This window comes from Chionomys nivalis, chromosome 4, assembly GCF_950005125.1.
Source record: "Chionomys nivalis chromosome 4, mChiNiv1.1, whole genome shotgun sequence".
NCBI lineage: Eukaryota > Metazoa > Chordata > Mammalia > Rodentia > Cricetidae > Chionomys > Chionomys nivalis.
The window spans coordinates 110,597,562-110,622,467 of NC_080089.1; the positions used below are offsets into that span (position 1 = coordinate 110,597,562).

A 24,906-nucleotide genomic window follows, 5' to 3' on the forward strand; every position below is an offset into this window, starting at 1 on the left:
AGGGCCTCCTTAGACTCATACCCAGAAAGGGCTCTTCCAGTCCAGAAGGGCTTCCTAGATGCAGAAGAGAACAGTTTGGTGTCGGGGTGCCCAGGGCGTGGGTTCCCACCATTCTGAGCAGCCCCTGTGGCTGCACAGCCATGTCACCTTGTGGACAAGGCTTTAGGAGATTCTTCCCTTGCGACACATCTCTGCTTTCTTGGATGGACTTGGTCAGCACACCCAGGGCACCTTGGTGGATCAAGGGCTGGGTTCCAGTGTTGTCATTGATCACTACAACCTATCCAGCCTACCCAGTCACTACCCACTCCTCTCAGCTTCCATCGGTGTCCCTGCCACGTGCAATGGATGCTTCCCGATAACTCATCAGACTTTGATACAGGGCTTCTTTGCGTAACCTGGCTGTCCTAGAACTCACTCTGTAGACCAGGCTGGACTCAAACTCACAGAGGTCCGACTGCCTCTGCCTCCCGAGTGCTGGGATTAAAGGCGGCGCCACCACCGCCCGGCGTCACCATATGAGGATTCTGTCGTGCGTTCGCGCTGTCCCAGTGTATTCCTGAAAGTGACGTCAGACCCCACATCCCAACTAGAAGAGAATTTAAGGTGCAGGAAGCGAAAGTCAAAGCTGGACACAGTGGTGCACAGCGAGGATCCCGAAATGGGAGACTCAGGAGTTCAAAGGTCACCGCTGCCTACAAAGCAAGTTCAAGGCCAAGACTGCGTAAAATAGCATCTCATTCAATATCAGATCCTGCTGTGATTGACTGACGTTTTATTAACTCCCCCCCCCCACGGTGACAAAGGCAGAAATAGGGACCGGAGAAATGGAGCGGCCACATAGTGTTTCTGCTGGCTTCTCACTTAGAACAGAGGCTCTTGAAGACCAGATTGACAGGCCAGATAAATTAGGGTCCGATTCTTGGTCCTGAGGGCTATGAAAAAAGGCGCGTCTATGCAGGCGGATCCAGAAGTCTCTGCTAGGCTCAGTGCAGTCCTTCCTTGGTACCTGAGTGGTGCTGAGAGCCCAGAGTGGAGAAATGTTCTCTGTGGCAGACTCGAAGGAGGCTGTAGCTGCTTGATGCTCAGGAGCCCAGTGTCCTGGCAAAGCCAGGGAAGGTACTGGCCTTGTCATCTGAGCAGTCCGTAGCCATGCCTGGGGTCCTCCTGGGGCGAGCCTACATCCTGCAGGTCCTTTTGAGGGGACCAGAGGCGATGGCCTTGTCAGGCAGATGCATCTTGAGAAAGAAATGGAAAGTTAGGTCACCTTGTCAGGAACAGAACTCATCCCGAAACCATGGGCTTCTGCTCCACATGTCCGAGTTCCGGATAGAATGTGTGTGTGCGTGCAGGGGAGGGGGAAGGGAGGAAGATCGAGGTCAGGCGGCTTCCTCTTGCTCTCTGCCTTATTTTTTGAAACACGGTGTCTTGTTGAACCTAGCACTCACTGTCTAGGGTTAGGGTGTCTGTCCCGTAAGCGCCGGCATCTGCCGGCCTCCATCTCAGTGCTGGGCTTACACATGGTTGCCACCATATTCGCCTTTTTAAATGAGCACTAAGGATCTGGATAGCAAGCATCTTACTGCCAGAACCCCAGCCCTCTAAATATGGTTTTAAAAAGGAAGAAAAGAGGGGAGCGGAGAGGTGACTTGCCAGTGAAGAGCATTTGCTGCTTCTATAGAAGACCCATGCCAGGGGGCTCACAACTGTCTAACCTAGCACTGGAGAAACTGAGGCAAGAGGCCTGCCAAAAGTTCAAAACCAGCCTGGGCTACACGGGTAGACACTGGCTAATCCTCACCCAAGCCTCCAAAGAACTTAAGGATAAAAACCATCAAGGATGTGTATCAGCATTTAGTAACAAAAAAATTAAAACCAAAACCTAAAACTGAGTAGGAAAAAGGGCGAGTGACCCCATCAATGAAAAGAATAAAATAAGATTCCTAATGACACCAGAACAATGTCTGGCACAAGATGAAGTAGTGGGGAGAAAGGGCAGGTGTGGCTTCGTGTTTGAAATAGGGTCTCACTATGTGGCCTTGGCCTGGCACAAGCAGTGCAGACCAGGCTGCATGATGGCCTTGAACTCACAGTGACCCACCAGCCTCTGCTTCCCAATGTTGGAATTAAACTTCTGTGCCACCATGCCCTTCCCCGGTTCTCTTTATCTAAGCACATTTGCAAGTTTTTTTCAAACAGGAGATGTTGGGAAGAGACCAGGCACTGCTTCTGAGTGCTGGGCTTGGTGTCACACACCTGCAATCCCATTGCTTTAGAGGCTGAGACAGGAAGGTTGCAAATTCAAACCTACCCTGGGCTTCATCATGAGATTTAAGAAAAGAAAAGAAAAAAAACAATGAAAACTACACCTATATTTTGTAAGAGTTCTGAGTCTTGTTATTGTTCCAGGAAGCTTATTGTAAGAAATGCTTGGATAATCCCAGCACTTGGGAGGCAGAGGCAAAAGAATCAGGAGTTCAAGGACATACTTGGTAACAGAGTGTCCCAGGATATCTCCCCAGGCTTATAGAGAAGGGTAGGAAAGCAGGCAGGGTCCTTGGGTTCCTTCCTCCTTTTGTGCCCTGCCCTTTAACTCTACTTTGGCCCTTGGTACCAAGACATTCCCTATTGCTGAGCCTGTGTGCCCTGTGTCCTGAAGACAGGAGCTTACCTGTTGACTGGGTTATGCAGGTGATCTTGTACGACAGCCACAAGCTCGCCAGGCAGAGGAAGCTGGCCAGGAACCCAAAGATCTACAGTGGGAGAGGGAAAGAAGCTCACAGTCACGGGGCCACTGCTCTGATTTTCCTCTGTGTGCCAGGAAGGAAGCTGGGGGCCGGCTGGCCTAGTCACTTAGTCCTCACTAGGTTGCTGAGGGGAAGTTAAAAAAGATCCAGCCTCAGGCTCCTGGTCCCCTGGCCACTGGCCTTGTCCTTATTACTTTAGGTAAGTCTAAGGCCCTGATTTGGGTTTATATTCACAACCTAGTTTGGGCCAAGCCACTGGACCCTGATGATCCAGAACCAGTAAAATCGAGAGAGGTGGTATTGTTGATTTTAATTTAGATTTAAAAATTGGAATGGTTCAGAAGATTATATAGTATCATTGGGTTTCATTTGTATTGGCCTCTGGTCTGGTCTCAGCCAGCTTAAGCTGAGGCTTTATGTCTACACACATTTAAACATTATCAGTAAAAATAAGGTAGGGCCGGGCTCCTACCACTTCAGGGGTCCATCTAGTGCTGGGTTTGAGGAGGGTTGAACTTGATCTAGTAGGCTTCTCAAAGATGGTTGAGGGAGAATAATCATGGCCCTGGTGTCTTGGGAGCCATGAGGCTGGTGGCCAGGTCCTCTCCTTGTGACATTCTCCAGTAGCCACCAAGGAGTATCTCCACATCTGCCAGGTTTCTTAGCCTTCAGGTAGCTGACTCTGAACCTACAATCCCCCAAGGCGAGGCTGGTGCTCCACCCTTGCCCTTCCTGTTTCACAGCCCCATTGCTTAAGGCCCCAGAGCATGCCGGGTGCAGGGTCTGACCCCGGGCAGTGGGCTCCAGGACTCACACTCCGCTAGCCTGTGGCGCAGGTGTCCGCAGACCCACACGAAGGCCTTGGGTCACCATGTTCACACCAGTGCTGACGCTGGTCAGCTGCTGACGCTGGACAGGTGTGCTCCAGGAGCAGCCGGACAAAGAGTAGATTTCCAAAAATGGTTGGTGTTCTTTCCAGGCCCAGCTCACTGGTTTAGGTACCCGGTTGTCCCCAGCGGCCCATGCCCAGAAGTCTTCTCTTTGGCGAGGGCTCTGTACGGATTGTCTGAGCCACATAATTGGTCGACTAGAGCCAGCCCTTGCCTCCCATTGTCTATTGTGCACAGTTAGCACATCACATCCAGTCCCCGACTGTCTGCACTGTATGATCGAACAGTCTATTATCCCATCCCTGCAGAATGCCCGTCTACACCACAGTGCCTTGTTTGTTGGCTGTCACATGGGCCCTGTCCTCGCCTGTGCTAGAGAGCTACTTTCGCATGAGCAGAGCAGGGACCTCATTTTGTTTTATTTATTTATTTATTTTTCCCTGGCTTCCCTGTGGTGTGATAAATGTTAGCTACTGGGGCTGAGAGACCATGGGGTTGACACAGCTTATATGCGACCTGATTATACAGCCCAATGGGAATCCCTTCGTGTGTGCCCTGAAGCACAATGTGTGCGGTGATGGTTGGGGCGGGGTGGATTCCTGGACTCTTCCCACGGCGTGTACCAACCTGCAGGTGGCAGCCACCTATCTGCTCAGAGGTCACATGGAACGTGAGGTGCATTGTTGAAGGTGCATTGGGGCAGCACTGTTTACGAACTTGGCCACCCCTCTGCAGTCATGTTTGGTCCCCACTGTGTGACCTTGAGCAGAGAGGCTGAGGCAAACTCCAGCAGCAAACAGGCTGACAGGCCACGGTCTGGAGAAGTCTGGTGATATTTGTAAGAGAAACTTGCACACACCCTGAAACTCATTTTAAAAGTCTTAGCTCAGTTGGTAGAGTGCTTGCCAAAAGGTACCAAGCCCTCGGCTCCGTCCTCAGCACCACACACACCAGGTGTGGTGTTGCATGCCTCAGATCCTAGCACTCGGGGGCTGGAGTCAGGAGAATCTCAAGTTGAAGGTCATCCTTGGCTACTTCTTAAGTTAGAGGTCAGCCTGGGCTACAAGAGACCAAGTCTTAAACACAAATTTTTTTCTTGCCTGGGTTCTGAACTAAAGGCCACTCAGATATGAAGTTGGCAAAATCACAAATCAGATCACAAGAATCTATGGATGTTTCAACCATACTCCCATATGTGTCTACACATTCGTCTGCTCATGTATGTCCCACAGGGCTGTACTGTGCAGTCTAGCTAGCTGGACGTGGCTACTGACAGATCATTTTAATCTCTGCAAGGGATAAGGAGCCCCTTCCGGGCCTGAATACTGTTGAAACTAAAATGGGGACTGGGAAGAAGCTCAGTCTAGGGTATGGGTGGAGCACCCCTATAATCCCAGAATGGGGGAGGTGGAGGCAGCAGGATCAGAAGTTCAAGGTTATCCTCACCTACATAATGAATTTAAGTTCAGCTTTGGCTACATAAGATCTATCTATCTATATATCTTTTAAGGTATCTGAGCAGTGTGGTGCATGCCTACAGCCCTAGTACTCAGGAGGAGACAGGGGATGCAGGTGCAGGAGGATCTTTGTAAGTCTAAGGCCATGTTGGGCTAAGCAATGCATTTTAGGTCAGCCTGGTCTAAACAGTGCATTCCAGGCTGCCTGGGCTAAACAGCGTGTTCCAGGCCAGCCTGGACTACCCAGTGAGACCCAAATGAAAAGAGACAAAAGACTCATTGCAGACATCACTAGTTCATTGCAGTGCCCTTCCCTCTTGAAGCAAAAGTGATGCCCAAATACTCTGCCGTGAGCATTGCTCAGAGTTGGCATGGGGATTGAAACCCTTTCGCTCTGATGTAAGCAGTGGCTGTAAGGGAGATAGGCCCAGAGATAGGGTGTAAGGAGTGGGCCGGCTGCTCCCGAAGCTGTATAAGTTTGTCAACAGTCCTTCAGTCTACTTCCCAGACCCTCTGAAAGGAGCCCAAATGTCAGGCTCTTTGGAGAGAGTAGCTGGCTGGATTGAGGTAGGTATGGGTTTGAGGAAGGAAGGCCCCCAAATCAACCCCTTCCCTGGCCACTATTAGGAGGAAAGGAGCTAAAATCTGAACTGGTTGTAGAAAGCATCTCACCGCTCCCGCTACCAGGCCACTCTGGTTGTAGCTCTTGGAGGCTGCCACGATGGAGGCGATGAGAAGAAGCAGGGTGCCGATGACATAGTGCAGAAGCTCCTGGAAGCCGGGCGGAAGAAAGAAAGGAATGAATGGAGAGCTCACTCCTGGGCAGGGAGATGGGAGAGCTCAATCCGGGGCAGGGAGACGGACGGGAGAGCCCACTCTGGGGCAGGGAGAAGGGAGAGCTCACTCCTGCGCAGGGAGATGGGAGAGCTCAATGCGGGGCAGGGAGACAGACGGGAGAGCCCACTCTGGGATAGGGAGACGGGAGAGCTGCGTTCTCTCCCTTGGAACACTTAGGACAGAAGAAGGGCATGTTGCTCAGGCGACCGGTGTAGAGTGCTGGGCCAGGAAGAGCCACACTGGAGATAGGGAAGCTGGGCAAGTAAGAGACACAATCTCTGGTGAGCAGAGCCAGAGACCAAGAACTGCCCAGTTCCCGAGATCATTTTGTAGGCCTTTTCCTAAGGTGCTAGGTTTAATCCAGCATTAAGCAAAATGAAACAGAACAGAAGGAACTATGACAGTAATAAATGCTCTCAAAAAAACTAAAAACAAAAAGCAACAACGTCTAACACAAAACCCAAAAACAAAACAAAACAAAACAACAACAACAAAACACTCAACAGATTAGGGTCTCTGTCTGATGACAGGTAACCGTAACAATTCATATCTAGCTTCACGTCAACATGAAAGACACAATGGTTCCCTTCAGAGATCACAGGAAAGGTCATGACACCTGCCCTCCGAGCACATACTTTTAACTCGGGAGGCAGAGGCAGGAGGATCTCTGCTAGTTTCAGACCAGCCTGGCCTACAGAGTGAGACACTGTCTTCAAAGCAGATCCTTCTGGTTTACCTTCTCAGCCTCTGCCACCAAGTGTATTCGGCTCTCTCGGCAGTGTGCACACCCTTACCAGCTCTCTCCTTCAAGGCTTGTCCTACACGCCACACACACAGCGGGTAAATGCCAAAGGAGCCACAGCCTTCTAAGGCTGGGATGTGAGTTTGAGGGACCCTCAGGAGGCCAGCAGAGATGTCCACCAAGCACTGAGGAGTCGGGGTCCAAGCAGCCGTGTCCCAACCCACGTCCCAACTCCTGTGTGCTGACACTGGGGCCAGGTCTCCCTCTTACCGACAGGGGCCAGCTGATGCAGGTAAGCACACGGTAGAAGCGGAAGAGGTGGACCAGATAAAAGACGAGAATCATTATCAGGTCGCAGATGGTGACGACTTCAAAGAAGCTGTAGGCGCCATAGTCGATCCAAGGGGAGGAGCTTCGCACACAGATGAAGGCGATCAGCAGGGTGACCTGTGGCAGACATGGAAATGTTAGCACACTTCTGCCCAAGACAGGCACCCAGGAGTAGGGGGACACACAGGAACCCCGCTGGGCTGTCCCTGTGTCAAGCCTGAACTGATACACTGCTACAGTCCAGGTTATTCCCACACAAACTGCCCAGGAGGTTGAAAGAATTTGCTTTCATGTAACACAGGCTTGAAAAAGACATTCAGGGGGAGCCAGGGCTTATGTATTAGCTAAAACTAATATACAGCTGTTTCAGATGGCAAAAAGAGCAACTCATCTATTGTCCCTTATCAGTGGACAACAAGTTATTGATTGACGTGTGGCATATATGATCCAATTAAAGCATTCAAGAACTCTGCCAGGTAGACAAAAATCATCCCTGTTTCATAGAGAGAAATGGAGGTCACTGGGTCACTAGTAATTAGTTCAACTAGCTCAGCTTGTAGGCAGTACATATTTGAATCAGTGTGCATGCACGCGTGTGCTTGCGTGCACACACATATGTGGACTTCTAGAAGAGCAGGCCGTGCTCTTAACCACAGAGCCATCTCTCCACCCACAGCACGGCCTTGAAGCAGTTACCTCATCCACAGTCGGGGGCGGAGGGACGAATGTCCCAGCTCCTGTCTCTACTTACACAGTCCAGGATCCAACCAGAGAACAGCACCTCCCACACTGAGCAGAACTTCCCACTTCGTATGTGTGAATGTATGTGTGTGTACAGGTGTGGACACATGGAACAGTGCCAGTGTGGAGGTCAGAGGACAAGTGTCAAGGGTCATTTCTCTCCCCGCACCAGATGAGTTCTGGGGATCAGGCTTGGCTGTGAGAGCCTTTACATGCTGAGCTATCTGACAATAGAAAACAACAACAACAACGAAAACAAAACAAAACCCCCCCCCCACACACAAAAAGCACTTGGCATGTTTTGAAAGTGATATACGAGTTGTTATGAGTTTTGTGTTTTGATTCTTGCTCAGAGAGCTGGACTCTGCCAAAGGAGAATGATGGGCACAGGTGAGGAACACCCTCGACACCTGCACCTGAGGGTCTGCCTGACAATGTTTCCCCGGCCAGAGACACCATGGCAGCGGTCTTAGCTGAACCAAAGCTGATGCCACTAAGAGCCCTGTCCTGAGGATGACCCGACAGCCCCACATCAGGTACCAGTGGAGAACAGTGTGGTAAATCCCCACCTCTGAGCCATAGGCCTGGTAGGTGAGAGACCTGCAGACCCGAGAGACCTGCAGACCCGAGAGACCTGCAGACCCCAGAGACCTGCAGACCCGAGAGACCTGCAGACCCCAGAGACCTGCAGACCCCAGAGACCTGCAGACCCGAGAGACCTGCAGACCCGACAGCTGGCTGGTGACATGCAGGACCTCCAGCATTCTCTAGACCCCCGTGCATGCTTCCCTAGGAGCAGGATCTGGTACCAAACACTTTCACGTGTTGCATTCTTTGCGCTAAATGTGACCTCTCCTGGGACTGGGGAGACGGCTCAGAGGATAGCGGTGGCTGCTGTCAAACATGATGATCTCAGTTCATGGGACCCTCGTGGTAGAGAACCAAGCCCTGTGGGCTGCCCTTTGACCTCCACATGCGGTACTGTGACAGGTGTGTACCCACACACGTTACATGTGCAAATAACATAAATAATGAATAAACAAAGAGCCACAGAGGAAGGCAGGTGTTCCGGTTTGCCATAACAACACGTTTCAGTTCACTTTTCTTTTTTTTTCTTTTTTTGTTTTTTCGAGACAGGGTTTCTCTGTAGCTTTGGTGCCTGTCCTGGAACTAGCTCTTGTAGACCAGGCTGGCCTCGAACTCACAGAGATCCGCCTGCCTCTGCCTCCCGAGTGCTGGGATTAAAGGCGTGCGCCACCACCGCCCGGCTTCAGTTCACTTTTCTGTCTTTCCTTGAAGACAAGGGTGTCCTGAAGCCCAGGCTGGCCTGGAACTCACTAAGTAGCCAAGGATAACCATGAACACCTAATCCTATTTCTAGAGTGCTAGGATTACAGGTTTGTTTTACCAGGCCTGGTTTAGGCAGTGCGAGGGATTGAATTTAAGGCTTATTGCATATGACGTAAATAAACACTCTACAGCTGAATCACATCCCCAGCTGCCCCTACACTTTTACTCCAAGCTACGGTCCTGCTGGATCAAGAGACTTTGGAATGGTGCAAAGCCATCCCAATTACCCCACTGGAGGCTGCCCAGAGGAGGTGACATCTGCCAACCCTGGCTCACAGCAGCTCAGACTCAGGCCCGAGAGTCCTGTCCAGCCAGCAGTAAGTACTTACTGGATTGTTGGGGGACTGCGAACCACCAGACCCTGAATTTCTTGTAAACAACTTGTTTTCCTCCGCTCTGAGCAGCCTGCAGCTGATCTGAGCTTGAGACCCTGATGGTAGGGGTGTGGATTCTGATGAGTCTGCTGCTGAAAGCTCCTGAGAGCTGGGGCGTGGCCAAAGCCTATATAAGCTGCCCCTGAGCACAATAAAGTGGACATTCTTGGCATTCTTGTCTCAAGGATGACCTGTGCCCCTGTGTCTCTTAGTGTGCATGTATCTTTATGTGTTTTTAAGTCTCCAGCCTGGTTCCTGGCTCACCTACCGTAGAGTGAACATTGCATTTTTACATTGGATGTCATTAAGATTTTTGTGGGGAGGAAGTCGAGACAGGGTTTCTCTGTGTAACTGCCCTAGCTGTCCTGGAACTCACTATGTTAGACCAAGTTGGCCTTGAACTCACAGAGATCTGCCTGCCTGTGCTTCCTGAGTGTTGGGTTTAAAGGAGTGGGCTACCATAGCCTGGCTAAGATTTCTAACTATTTTTTTTTTAATATTTATTTATTATGTATACAATAGTCTGTCTGTGTGTATGCCTGCAGGCCAGAAGAGGGCACCAGACCTCATTACAGATGGTTGTGAGCCACCATGTGGTTGTCGGGAATTGAACTCAGGACCTTTGGAAGAGCAGGCAATGCTCTTAACCACTGAGCCATCTCTCCAGCCCCCTAACTATTTGTTATACAGCAGAGCTAACTGATACATCTATTTTCAGAACTGGCTTGGCTTCAGTCTACCATTGCTTTTAGTAAGGGAACAAAAACACATTTATATGGCCGGGTGGTGGTGGCACACGCCTTTAATCCCAGCACTCGGGAGGCAGAGGCAGGCGGATCTCTGTGAGTTTGAGACCAGCCTAGTCTACAAGAGCTAGTTCCAGGACAGGTTCCAAAACCACAGAGAAACCCTGTCTCGAAAAACAAAAAAAAAACAAAAAAAAAACCCAAACAAACAAACCACATTTATGCCCAGTGTAGTGGCTCACACCTTAATCCCAGCACTCTGGAGGCAGAAGCAGGAGGATTTCTGTGAATTTGAGGCCAGCCTGGTCTACAGAGAGAGTTCTAGGACAATTACGGCTATGCAGAGAAACTCTGTCTTGAAAAGAACTCATTTATTTGATAATTATTCATTGAATATCAACCACATCCCCAGTTCTAATCCTTGTCTGTCAGGACATAAATTTACAATAAAGCTAAGCATGGTGGCCCTTGCCTTCAATCTCGGCAGAGGCAGAGGCAGAGGCAGAGGATTGCTTCAAGTTCGAGGCCAGTCAGTGCAACAGAGTGAGACTTCTCAAACCAAAATTAAACCAAAGCAACCAACCAACCAACCAACCAAACAAACAACCAACCAACCAACCAACCAAACAACCAACCAACCAACCAACCAAACAAACAAACAACCAAACAACCAACCAACCAACCAACCAACCAACCAACCAACCAACCAAACAAACAAACAAACAAACCGATGTAGGGACTGGGGTCTAGTTTGTTTGGCAGAGTGCTTGCCTAGTGCTCACAAAACTCTAGGTTCAATCCTCAACACCTCATAAACCAGGCGTGGTGGTACAAACCTAATTCCAGCATTTGGGAGGTGGCAGAGGGAGGATCAGAAGTTCAAGGTCATTTTCTTCTACTTTGTGAGTTAGAAACCAGCTTGAGACCCCCATCTTAAAAACAACTTTAATCCCAGCACTCGGGAGGCAGAGGCAAGCAGATCTCTGAGACTATGAGGCCAGCCTGGTCTACAGACCAAGTTCCAGGATACCCAGGGCTGCAGAGAAACCTTGTCTTAGAAAAAGCAAAAAATGCTGGGTGGTGGTGCCCACCTTTAATCCCAGCACTCAGAAGGCAGAAGCAGGTGGATCTGAGTTCGAGGTCAGCCTGGTCTAGAGAGTAAGTTCCAGGACAGCCAGGGTTGTTACATGAGAAACCCTGTCTGATGGAGGAAGGTCATTGGTTAAAAAATAAAGAAACTGCTTGGCCCTCATAGGTTAGAACATAGGTGGGTGGAGTAAACAGAACAGAATGCTGGGAGGAAGAGGAAGTGAGCTCAGACTCGACAGCTCTGCTCTCTGGAGCAGACGCCATGCTCCCCTCTCCTGGGCAGATGCCATAAAGCAAGCCGCCAGGTCAGACATGCTGAATCTTTCCTGGTAAGACTGGTGCTACACAGATTATTAGAGATGGGTTGATCGGGATATGAGAATTAGCCAGTAAGGGCTAGAGCTAATGGGCCAAGCAGTGTTTAAAAGAATACAGTTTGTGTGTTGTTATTTTGGGGCATAAGCTAGCCAGGCGACCAGGAGCTGGGGTGGCAGGAACACAGCCCGCAGCTCCCACAACACCTGTCTTGGAAAACAAAACAGAAAGAAGAAAGAAAGAAAGAAAGAAAGAAAGAAAGAAAGAAAGAAAGAAAGAAAGAAAGAAAGAAAGGAAAGAAAGAAAGGAAAGAAAGAAAGATAGAAATGAAAACCAACCAGTTGGTAAGACAGTCCAGCAGATAAACGCACCTGCCGTGTAAGCCTCATGATGGAAGTCCATCCCACAACCTGCGTGAAAAGTGGAAAGAGAACTGACTGCACATGGTTTTTTTCTGCCCTCCATCCAATCATGAGCCGCGGGACACACGCCATGCACACACATATACACGAGCCGCGGGACACACGCCATGCACACACATATACACGAGCAGCGGGACACACGCCATGCACACACATATACACGAGCCGCGGGACACACGCCATACACACACATATACACGAGCCGCGGGACACACGCCATACACACACATATACACGAGCCGCGGGACACGCCATACACACACATATACACGAGCCGCGGGACACACGCCATACACACACATATACACGAGCCGCGGGACACATGCCATGCACACACATATACACGACAATGACGAAGTTGAAAGCAAACAAACACCAAAAAGGCCACACCAGCTTCCGTTTTGCCAGGGGGAGCCCTCAGGAGTCTTGGACAAAGAGCACATGGGGCTGGCACTCTGGCCAGTATCATGGGAAATCAATCCTTAGAGAATCAGCGAGGCTTGTCAGACCCTGTAAGAGGCCTGGCACGCAGCTTTGGGCAAGTGCCAGAAGTGTGTGCCTGCTGAGTCCCTCAACAAGGCTGCAGGATGCCTTGATTCAAAACTGAAGCAGCCCGGAGCCAAGCCTGCGCCAGCCTGAGGAGAGGGATTAGTCTGGAATGGAAAAACGACCAAGCAAGTACACAAGAACCATGACGGGCCTGTGCTCTGGGTCACAGCCACTATTGTTCAGCAGGTGGATCACCCCCCATGGGGACCCCAATAGACCCGAGGCTGCTTGAAGACCGGCCTTCTGTAAGAAGACGGGAAACAGAAAGGAATGCTGGCGACATGCTTTAGAGGGCAAAGGCTGTTACTGCCAAGTCTGAGGGCTGAGTCTGAGCCTCAGGTTTCACATGGTGGAATGAGAGAACCAATTTCTGTAACAGTCAGGGGAATACCAGGAGAGGGGAAGGCAGTAAGAGCCCCCCTCAAGACCTCCAGGGGCTTGGGGGGACTCCGCTGCCTGGTGATGCAGGGAGCCCCGTGGGTACACAAACAAGAGCGTCCATGCACCTCCCCAACCCTCCCTCACTGCTACGGAGTCCTGAGAGTTTTTTTCACAACAATTGCAGACTGAGTCTAAATCCTCCCACAAACCAAGCAGTAATGAAATTAGCTGGGGCCTCCCCACCTCGATCCTGCAGGCAGCCTTGGTCCTCTGAGGGGCAGCTAAGGAGCAAGCAGCCTAGAAAACCCCTTAGAGCAGCGGTTCTCAACCTCCCTAATGCTGCGACCCTTTAACACAGTTCCGCATGGTGTGGTGACCCCAACCATAAACGTTTTATTCCCTTGCTGCTTTATAACTACAATTTTGCTACTGTTATGAATCGTAATGTGAATTTCTGTGGTTTCTGATGGTCTTGGGCAACCCCTGTGAAAGGGCCATTCAACAACCCCGAGGGAGCACGACCCAGGGGTTGAAGGCCGCCACCTTAGAGGAAGGAAAGATGAGTCTGGGGTCTGAGGCCTGGATACCTTGTTTTCCCGAGGTCTGACTGCTGTCTTCTGTTCCAGTGCACAGTGGAAGGTGGCCTTCCCTGGCCTGTGAGTGAGTTCTCCTCACTGTGTCCATGGTGAGTTTGTGGAGACAAAGGCCTCCCTTCAGCGAGGTCCCCGCCCCCTTAGCCTCCACTTATTAAAAATAACCTGGCCCGGCTGACCTTGGCTAGCCCCATAAGCTCCCTTCATCAGCCTGCAGGGTTGGCCACCGTCAAAGCCTGTCAGACAAAGCAGGTTGGTGGAGTAAGTTCCAATACAGCTAGGGCTACACAGAGAAACCCTGTCTCGAAAAACAAACAAACAAACAAACAACAACCCACAAAAGTCAGTCACAGAAGGGGCAAAAGGTATGGACTCTGAAAAACTCAGAGTGGACTGTTCACATGCAAACGTCTCAGAAGGAGTGGTTTCTGCCCCTCAATTGCATCTTAGTGTGTCAGGCCAGCAACACAGACGAGACGGGAGCACAGGGCACCTCAGAAATGCACAGCTGGTCTAAGAGTTCCAGATGATTTGAATCCACACTAGAGAGACAGACACGAGAAGCAGCCACATGTCCCTGTCAACTGATGCAGAAAAAGCATATGGCAAGCATTTCAATATCCATTCATGATGAAAAACAAAATAAAAAACCTCTCAGGAGGCAAGGACCAGCCTTAACCTGAGTACAGTGTATAGTGGTGTATAGTGTATGGTGTACAATGTATGGTGTACAGTGTATGTGTACAGTGTACAATTACAGTGTGCAATATACACTGTACAACACTATAACTAATAAGGCCATGCCTCCTAATCCTTGCCAAACAATTCCGCCAACTGGGTACCAAACCATTAAATCTATGAGCCTGTGGGGGCTATTCTCGTTCAAACTCCCGCAAGTACCTTGCCCTAGAGTTCTTTCGTCCACCCGGAGTGTCATACAATGGACACCCTGACTAATCCTGAGAAGCCTTGGAAAACTAGTGTCCCAGCTGGGGATGATGGCACTAGAGAGGTGGAGAGGCAGGGGATTGTGAGTTCCAGGGTAGCTGGGGCAACCTAACAAGATCGTCTCAGAAGCTAGCATTGCACCATTGATGTGCGTGTCTGTGGTTTTCTGGCTTTCCAAGCGAAACTGCAGGAAGGATTGTGAAGGTCCCCACTCAAGCAGTCACGTACTATTTTCCAGGACACATCTGTCCATGATTGTGAGCTATGTTGTTACAAGGAGTTAAAAATGAGACAGTGTGCTGGGCAGTGGTGGTGCACACCTTTAATCCCTGCACCCCGGAAACAGAGGTAGATGGATCTCTGTGAGTTCAAGGCCACTAAGGACCCAGAGCTAACACGAGTGGGGAAGGACTCTGTGCCTACTGATGGTGACTGCTCACACTAACCACGGTTAGTGTGAGCAGTTTTGAGCCCTCTATGTGGGTGCTGGGATCCAAAGGTGGGTCCTCTGGAATGGCAGTACATGCTCTTAACTGCTGAATCATCTCTCTAGCCCAACAAAAAAGTTCTTAATTTACAAAATTCCACACAGGAAGCCGACCGTTCATGGTGGTATAGGCTTTAATCCCAGCACTTGGGAGGCAGAGGCCGGCAGATCTCTTTAATTTCAAGCCATCTTGGAACACAGTGATTTTTAGGACAGCCAGGGCAACATAGAGAAACCCCATCTTGACAAAACAAAATTTGACCCAGGGCTGGGAACGTGATTTGGTTGGTAGAAGGCTTGCCCAGCATGCCGGAATCCCTGGGTTTGATCCCCACTTCCACCTAAAACTGGGTGGTGACATGTACCCCTGCGCCTACAATCCCAGCATTTGAGAGGAACTGGGGCGAATCTCCCCTTTAGGAAGATGCAGTGCTCCTTTCAAAGGTTTTTTACTGCACGTGTTAGGCCCTCCTAAGGGATAAGCAGAAGTAGCTGCCTCTGAAGCCCTTAACTGCATCCTCGGCAGCCCCTCACCTCTGTGACAGTGTGATGTACCCATGGGATGATGCTCCATTCCTGTTTCCTATGCCATCAGTCAGCATCCCCTGACTGAATTCCACCCTCACTCAGGATGGACTTACATAAGAGTGTGTCTCCCTGGGGAGACATGGGTGTGCCTGTCATGCTGAGCCAATCTGGGAGAGCCTGCTCACCACACTCAAAAGCTGCAGGTTTGGTGAGAAAAAGTGACTTGGTTGGCCCTGGCCAGGTTCAAGTGCAGAGGTGGAATTCAATAGAGTTGTGCTTTTTTGTTTTTTTTTAACATGGGGAAGGTCGTAATTTTCTCAATGCTTGTTTATCCAAAAAGGGGAAAGAAAATTACAGTCAGGGAAATAGCTCAGTGTTTAACTTATTGCTCTTCCGGAGGACTTGGGTTCGGTTCCCAACACCCACATGGCAGATCACAACTGCCTATAGTCCGTAACCCCTGTTCTAGAGACTGTCAGGTACTGAGGTGCACAGAAACTCATGTAGGCACACACACATACACATAAATAAGAATACTAAAATAAATCTAAAAATGTCTGACACAGCATGGGCATGGGGCGGATGGCTGGCTGGTAAAGCATCTACTAACCAAGCAGGAACCACAGCACCCGTGTTGGTATTCTTGGCACTCTGCAGGGGAGGCGTGAGGGTCAGAAGTGCAAACTTATGTTTAAGTACACAGTGAAGAGGGTGGGATACATGAAACCCTGTCCCAAAACAAAACAAAACAAAAACCAAAAAAAACAAACAAACAAACAAAAAAAAAACTTAGGTTCTGGGCTCTGACTTGGTGGAAACCAACTGTCACTAGTCATGGCTTTCAGGCCTGAAGACAAACGACATAGCTCCTCTTCCTCAATGTTCATCTGTAAACAAGGGCATAGGACCCAACTTCCTAAGTCAGCGAGAGTTTAGCCAGGAAACATGAGAAAACACCCACCTCAGCAGCTCTTACCTGGGGTGCTCAGCCCATCACTGTTTAGTTAACTGACACTTTCCTACTATGAAGGGGGAAAGGTTTTTTGTTTGTTTTGCTTCTTCTTAAGCAAGGAGGGGAGTTACTGACAGCTGCTGAGGTGGGGGGGGGACCTGTGGGAAGGAAAGTGGGGAGTCCTGCTGCAGGTTCTCATTTCCCAGCGTCCATCTTCTAAACCAACCCCTTGGGAGGAAGGGGCTTCTGAGGACCCCATAGCTGTCCTCCCAGAGCGCCTGGAAAGCTCTCACGAGCAGCTTTTCACTTGCTCCATCCAGCCATTTGTCCTAACCATGGGTGGGTGAGCTGCCTCAGAGCACAGGTCTCAGTCTTGCTGACTGCCAGCATGAGCCAGGGGAACCTGCTTGCCGTCTGTTGGAGGCTGCCCCTCTGCAGCTGCGGATGGCCCACAGGGAGTGGAGTGGAGTCAGCAGGGGTGTTGTCTCAGTCTTGAGGTCCGTGGGGCTCCCTCCCAGCTGGGTCCAGGCCCTGCCAAGCCCAGGATGCCTTTACTGGCCTGTGAGAAATACAGGGAGTGTGGCCAACCAGCCAATGAGGAAGCTGCAGAGCCAGTCTGGTAACAAGGGAAGCAGCAGCTGGCAGGTCAGAGGGGGCTTCCAGGGCCAAGGCTGACCAGCAGCACAGGCGGTAGGCAGATGGCAGGCAGGAAACAGATGCGCTGCCCACGGGCCATGCAGGAAACCGGGTCGGGGGAAGAAGGGGAGCTCTTGTCTACAACCAGAATTTGAAGAACTACTGTCCCCGGGTGCCACCCCCAGCACAGTCAGGAGGGCCCTGGAGGGTCTCTGGGACCCACTGAACAGTTAAACAAACAACCTGTTGGAGTGTTGGCACACTAGGGGACCACACACCCTTTTCCCTCTGCGGCCCTGCGGCCTAGTGTACCCTCCTCCTGTTTCTAGGCAGTGTTACCTCACCTTTGGCCAGTGGTTCTCAGCATAGCAGTGGTTGGCTCTTCAGGGTGCCTAGCAGAGCAGGGGATGGGCTGTGCCTACAAAATCCTTTGGCTTTGCAGCTTGAGGATTTAAAGTCTCCTACTTGTGGGGCTCCACCTTCTAGAACTGTCTACAGTCATTGTCGCATCAGTTAAGTACAGGCACATTTCAAAGCATGACTGATTAACCTGTCATCGCTCCTTTTCCAAAGGGCCAGGCACCAAATCCCCTATTACAATTATGATTACTATTCTACTTGGCACCTTGAAATTTGTGGACAATAAAGGGACAGCTATGAATTTACAGACATTGAAGTCGAAAACCTGGGCCTGGGAGGGAGATAAATGCAGCCTGGGAGAGAGGTGCTAGCTGTGCGCACCGGAAGACTCAAGTTCCGTCTCCAGAACCCACATGAAAAGCCACATGTGCAGTCAGGTGTGTGCGTGTGAGTTCTTGTGGGTGCACACACACACACAAAGTAAGTACAATAAAAATATTTTTAAAGGTCTAGAAAAGTCTGGGCCATGGTGGTGCTGCCTTTAGTGCCAGGACGGGAGGCAAGGGCAGGAGGATCGCCGGGAGTTTGAGGCCCGCCTGGAAAAGTGTCCAATGCTATTCACCTCCGAGGGGCACCGTCCCTCTGCAGAAGGCAGGTGGCATCTATTCCGAGGAATAATTGGCACGTTTGTTCAACATGATTTCCCTACAAGGAGGGGCACGTGACCACATTTACACGGACAGGACTGGAAGTCTGTGAGCTTGAAAGTGTGTGTGGGGCAAACGGGGGGAGGGGAAGGGGGTTGGGGAGGCTGTAACATGAATCAGTGCCTCTATGCCTGGCTGCAAAATACACTAGGAAAAAATGCAATTACAGCTAGGCCTGCTGGGGTGTGCTGTCATTTCAGTACTCTGGAGGTGGAGGCAAGAGGGTCATGGTTCAAGCTTGTTCTCAGTAAGTCTGAGGCTGTCTCAAATAGGGGGAGGGACCAAGGGATGGGTGCCATGACACAGCCTGGTACGGTACTTGCCACATGCTCCATCATGGAGTTGATTTAAACCCCCAGACTGATATAAAAGGCCAGGCGTAGCGACAAGCACCTGTAACGCCGGCACTGGGCAGGGGGGCAGGCCAGTCATCTAGATGCGTCAGCAAGCTCCAGGTCCCAGTGTGGGATCCTGGCTCAGAAAACCAGACTGGCAGCTCCTAAGGAGGGACACTGGAAGTGGACTTCCGGCCTCCAGACATAGGTGTGCACACACACACACACGCACGTACACACAACCTGCTCCTGCACACATAAATGCATGGAAACAAACACACCCACAGACAAGCACCCTACAAAGATTTAAAAGCCAAACATCAGGTAAACAGTAAGTTATAGTCAATAAACCCAAAGCGAGCATCTCATATGTACATGGTCATTCTAATTTTGTTGTAAACAACATTAAAACTATATGTATCGTCTACGAAATCCTAAGAAGTCTTACTTATTGCTCCCGTTGGAGGAGAGTAAATGGAGAGCAGGTGTTCTTCTTTGTCCTCTGGGTGTTATGTACACTGAACAATCACTTTGATTAGGATGGATAAAACCCATAGCTTTATTATCAACTTAAAAAAAGATTTATTTTTCTTCCATGTGATGAGTGTTTCTCCTGTATGTATGTCTGCATGTGTGCCTGGTGCCCACAGAGGCCTGAAGAGGGTGTCAGACCCCATCCTCTGAAACTTGAGTTACAGACAGTTGTGAACTGCCATGTGGGTGCTGAGAATCGAACCCAGGACCTCAGGAAGAGTAAGTAGCCAGTGCTCTTAACTGCTGAGCCATCTCTCCAGCCTTATCAATTTTTAATTTGTTTTTGCCTTTAGCAGAAAGTGGCTGCCTGTTCTCAGGTCAGGATTGGGCAGAATCTTAGCAGTGTGTTTCTTGGCTGTCCTTTAGCCTCTATATTTCTGGCGTTATAAAATGAGGGTGCAGGTCACACTTGGATGAGGTCTGAGTACACTTTTAATTATTACAATATTTGAGGGATGCTGACATATTTAGTTAGTTAGTTCTTTTTGAGGCAGTCTCACACTCTGTGTAGCCTTGACTGACCCAGAGCTTAGTATGTAGATCAGGCTCGCCTTGAACTCACAGAGATCCATGTGTTGGGAATTCTGGGTTTCAGGGTGTGCAACACCATGCCCTGTTGTAGTTCAGGTTGGTTTTGGACTCTATGTAGCCTAGGATGATCCTAAACTTCTGATTCTCCTGCCTCCACCTCCTGAGTAGCTGGATTACAGGTGTGTACAGCACTTCTAGAAGATTCCACAAAGCTGTCCTCTGACTTCCATACCCATTCTTTCCCTTCCAGCTGTGGCCTCTTGGGCCCCTAGGTGATGCCAGAAGACTGGCCCATCAGCCTATACTCTGTGAGGCTGGGCAGATTGTAGGTGTTCCTGAAATACAGTCCCGCTTCCCCAGACCTGGAGGCTGCTCAAATGCTGTCTGCCCTCCCCCAACCCGAAACTGCTTCTCTAAGGCTATTTTTTCAAATGGCTGACCTGTGAAGTCCAGCGGCCGTTACTACAGTCTCAGCGGTTGTCTAACCAACCACAACATTTAACCGTTTCAGACACCACCTCAAACCTCTACCCACCAACAGTCACTCCTGACTTCCTTCCACACGGCCCCGGCCCGGCCCTGAGCAGCCCCTGATTTTCATCTGTGCCTATAAATTTGCGTATTTTCAACATTTCATCTGATCAGAACCACAGAATGTCATCTTTTGGTGGGTGGCTTTCCTGCTCCCACTTAGCACAATGTTTTGAGAGTTCCAACAGAGTTGCGTATCTCATAATCCCACCTCCTTTTTCTTTTGTTGTACAATACTTAAGTGTAGTGCTTTTTTTTTTTAAATTCATCTACCATTTATGGGTTCTCTGTGGTTTCTAGCTTCTGGCTATTTTGAATAACACTGCTATGAAAATGAATATATATGAATGTACATCCTCACTTCTAGGCTAGCAGGAGTAGGGATCACAGGCACCTATTTAATGTGCCTGTGTGTGTGGTGTGTGTGTGTACGCACATGTGCACGTATGCGCATGTGTATGTGTGTGTATGTGCAAGTGGTGTGCATGCATGTGGTGTGCATGTGTGTAAACACACGCGTGTGTGTGCCTGTGTGTATGCATGCGTGAGTGTATGGGTGTGCACATGGGTGCGTGTATGGAGCAAATTCACCTTTCATGCTAATGCGACAGAACTCCTGAGCTACTGCATCTGCATCCTTACGGTGGCTGTGTCAGTTTACATGCCCACCAGCGGTGGCCCAGAGTCCCAGCCTGTATTGGCGTAAAATGAAGGCAGACAGAAATTATAAGAATATTTTCAGCTTTAATTAGGGAAAAACTCACAGAACGCGTGGTTCCAGCGGAGAACAGAAAAGCAGAAGGGGCGGCGGGGAGCGTGCCCACAATCTTTATAAGCAAAAAATATCCTCGGGGGACCCCGCCCTACCAGCAAGGTGATTGGCTGGGTCTCCCCTACACCAGCCTCTTCACACCTTCCACACCTTAGCCACTTGTCACCTGTCCTTTCTTATCATCCACTTCATGCATGTGACATTGTCTCACCATGGTTTTGATTGCTCTGAATTGTTAGGAAGTTCAGACTCTGCCGGAATTGTGTGTTCTGGGGATGCAAGGTGACACCTGGGCCAGCCAGTCTTCGGCTGCTCCTGCCGTGTGGCTTTAGGTGCTCGCAGCCTTTCAGGCAGTTTCCTCACTATTCAATGACATGACTCACTCTATTCCTTAAAAGCATTTGTGCGATGATGCAGTCATGGCGTACAGAATGCAACTTGCACATTATTGAAAGCTGGCTTAAAAAAAAGAAAAGAGCCAGGAGTGGCAGTAAGTGTGTTTGATCTCAGCACTCAGGAGGTAGGGGCAGGCAGAGCTCTGAGTTCAAGGCTAGTCTGGTTTACAGAGGAGTTCCAAAACATCCGGGGCTACACAGAGAAACCCTGTCTGGAAAGACAAAACAAGCAAAACGATGCTTTTAAACGAATTCCTTCAAGTTAAGAACAGTGATCACATCACTGCCCATTGAGGAAGATGAAAGAAATCGACCACAGGATTGCAAGAATCACACCTGACTAACAACACACGAGTACCAGGGCTCACTGGAGACTCGTTTCCTTCCTGACCTCTGGCCTCTTCTCTTCTAGAAGCGACAAGCCCAGAAGAGCCCAAGGCATCCTCTCCCCACCCCTTGCCAGGTCCCAGGTAGTCCAGGCTAGCCTGGAACTCACTGAATAGCTGAGAACGACCATGAACCCCCTAGTTCCTTTGCCTCTACCACCTGAGGTCTAAAGCTGAGATTAAAGGCACGAGCCACCATACCCAAATTTATGGGGTGCTGAGAATTGGTCACAGGGCTTCATATGTTCTAATCAAGTACTCTAACCAACTGAGCTACAGTCCCAGGCCTGGCCTTTGCAGGTTTTAGTTTCTAAGGTATGTATGTGTGTCTGTGTGGGGGCAGGTGCAGGAAAGTGTGGGTGCCCAGGGAAGCCAGAGGCATCAATCAGATCTCCCTGGAGTTATAGAGCCACCTGAATTGGGTGTGGAAATCAACTTGGGTCCTCTGGAATGGAAGTACCAGTTCTTAACCACTAAGCCATCTTTCCAACCCCAGCCTCTGTGGTTCTTTTTTTTTTTTTTAAAGATTTATTTATTACATATACAGTGTTTTGCTTGCATGTATGGTTGCAGGCCAGAAGAGGGCACCAGATCTCATTACAGATGTTTGTGAGCTACCATGTGGTTGCTGGGAATTGAATTCAGGACCTCTGGAAGAGCAGTGAGTGCTCTTACTTAACCTCTGAGCCATCTCTCCAGCCCACCTCTGGTTCTTAGGGTAACATGAAAACTCTCTTGATCGGAACACTGAAAGCTTAACACAAAGCTGAGAAGCAGGTCTGTAGGCCACTGAGATAGGGGCCCTCTGGGTGCTGTCAGCACAGCTGCTTCTGTTGGTCATCCTCAACTGATAAGCGAGAGGCTTCTAACAATGAAGATTCCATGTTAGAACAGAGTCCCAGAAGAGTGGAGCAAAGGCATGAGCCAGAGGGGAGGTTCAAGCAGGCAGCCTCCCTCCCGGGGTTTGGTCAGCTGCAGCGAAGGTGGGAGACTCCTGGCCTGGGTTTTAAAAGAGAGGCAGCAGGCAGGTGAAGTCACTGTTAAAATCTTTGCTCTCCGATTTGGAAAAGGCTGGTTTCACTGTCACCCACAAGCTGGCACAATATCCCTGTTCCTCAGACTCAGGGACCGGCATAAACGCGAGAATTCTCCCCTCCATAATTAATTTTGTGCACCAACAGGGACAATTTTCAACTGCTTCACTTGTGGATGGAGGCAGAGGCCTCTGATCCTCGGATCTCATCTCCACCTGTGCCTGGAGTCTCTCTGACTCCCGCCAGCTTTTAAAGACAAAAGAGGTAGCCTCTTGCTTTTGTTTGGCTGATCTAGGCCGGTAGCTTGGGTCCCACACACCACTCAAACCAAAACTGCTTAGCACCACACCTTTTTAGTTCGTTTTTAAAATGCCCCTGTGTCCCAATTTTGGTCTCTCCAAGTTCCCTTCTTAAGAGAGGCAAGAACTTCTCCTTCCTCCCTTTCCACAGGGAAACGCTAGGCAACCAAAATAATGGTTACGGATGGTAGAAAACTCTGGCCCAGTACCCCAGCTCCGGGGGGCTGCTCGCGCTTAGCAGGCAGGACCCCGCTTCCGGGTCTGTGACTTTGCACCAGGTTCCCCAAACTTCTGTCCCCACAGCTTTCTACAAAACTACCACTCCCTTCTCCAGCCATAGTGAGTGGAGCATCAAACCGTCCAACCCAGTTTCAAAACACACCACACAAACAGAAAAGGCGTTGAAGACGAGACATTTCAAAGAAGTTGAAAACAGCAAACAGGAGGAAGAAAAGAAGGGTGGGTAAAGAGCGAACTGGAACAGGCCTGCCTAGCAACTTCTGGCCTGACCAGAGGCTTCTGAGCAGCCCTGCTCACACTAACAACAGGCCCCCTCACCCTGCCTGGCTCCAAGTGACCATCAGAAGTCCCTCAGTCACGGGCCTTCCCAGTTAACCATCGGCCTTCCGAGGAGCCTCTGAGGCCTGGGGGAGCGCAGGGGGCCCAGCGATGATCTTAAAGGCGGCGCTTCTCCCCGTCCCCAGCAGATATCGAACGCCAAGCCGAGCCCTCCGCTCTCCGGCGGCCGGGCACGGCCTGGGGATGGTAGGGACAGCAGGGGACTCTCCCTTCCCTGCCCGGGTGCGAGACGCGCGGCCTGGAGAAGAGGAAGGAAGATGAGGAGGAACTCGCACCCCAGGTTTCAGTGGAGAAGCGGGCCGGCCCCGCAGGGCGGCGGTTGGAGATGCGAGGGGACGGGAGACCTTGCGGGCTGCTCCGGGAACTTTTTAGGAGGACACTAAAGCGGTGCGCAGTGATCCCGCGGTCCCGGCCAGGTGCAGCCCGTGTACGCGTCCCCAGGCCACTCCACCCTTCTTACCATCTGTGCCACTTTGAGCAGGGCGCCCTGGGTGCGCGGGTACACCCGGTCCAGCAGTCCCTCCGAGGGCTGGCCTGGCCCCGGCGCGCCGCCGCTGCTGCACGTGGTCCGGATGAGCCCCGATCCATGCGACATCGCGGGGGCCCAGACCGGCCGGCGGCCTACGGGCCCCCGAGACCTCTGGCTAGTATAGCTGGGACGGGACGGGGCGGGGCCTCAGGGGCGGGGCGCTCGGGTCCCTCTTCCCAACTGTGGCGGGACCCAGAGGGGACCCGGGAGCAGTTGCCCCGCAAGCTTCTGCCCACCAGACGCGCGGAAGTTGGACTGGCCTGGGCAGGAAACCGGACGCCTGGGGCCCTGGCCTCTCCCAGAAGCGCACCGCCCAGGTCACAGCTGGTGACGAGCCTCCAGGGATTTTTTTTAATGTGTGTGTGTGTGGGGGGGGGGGGGATGCGGCTGCCTCTGGGTGCTGACACCAGTAGGGCGAAATGCCCCGAGCGTATTGTGTTGCGCTGTTCATTTCTGCGTGTGCTTGTGTGTGTGCACAGGTGCGTGTACACACCTTCCATCCCCCGTCCTCCCTCTATTCTGCTTTTTTTCTTTGTTTTAAGCCAGTCTCTCTCTTACTGGTGGTGGCACTTCACTTCCAGCCCTGGGAAGCAGAGGCAGGAGGATCTCTGAGTTCGAGGTCAACCTGGTCTACACAGTGAGCTCCAGGACCGCCAGGACTACATAGAGAGACTTTGTCTCAAAAACAAACAAACAAGTTAGAATCTCTATAAACCCAACTAGCTTCAAACTCACAGAGATCTTCCTGCTTCTGCTTCCCCAGTGCTGGACCGAAAAGGTGTGCACCACACCCCAAGGAG

At 50.7% G+C, this 24,906-nt stretch overlaps 1 protein-coding gene across 1 annotated transcript; it reads right to left on the minus strand.

Moving 5' to 3' along the window:
• Positions 1 to 758: 758 nt before the first annotated feature.
• Positions 759 to 24,374, minus strand: Cmtm7 (CKLF like MARVEL transmembrane domain containing 7). Its single transcript, XM_057768070.1, has 5 exons — positions 24,038 to 24,374; positions 6,944 to 7,120; positions 5,767 to 5,865; positions 2,672 to 2,753; positions 759 to 1,238 (listed from the first exon to the last, which is right to left on the minus strand). Exons 1-5 carry the CDS (start codon positions 24,170 to 24,172, stop codon positions 1,225 to 1,227), a joined length of 507 nt encoding a protein of 168 aa, XP_057624053.1. The 5' UTR covers positions 24,173 to 24,374; the 3' UTR covers positions 759 to 1,224.
• Between the last annotated feature and the right edge of the window lie 532 nt (positions 24,375 to 24,906).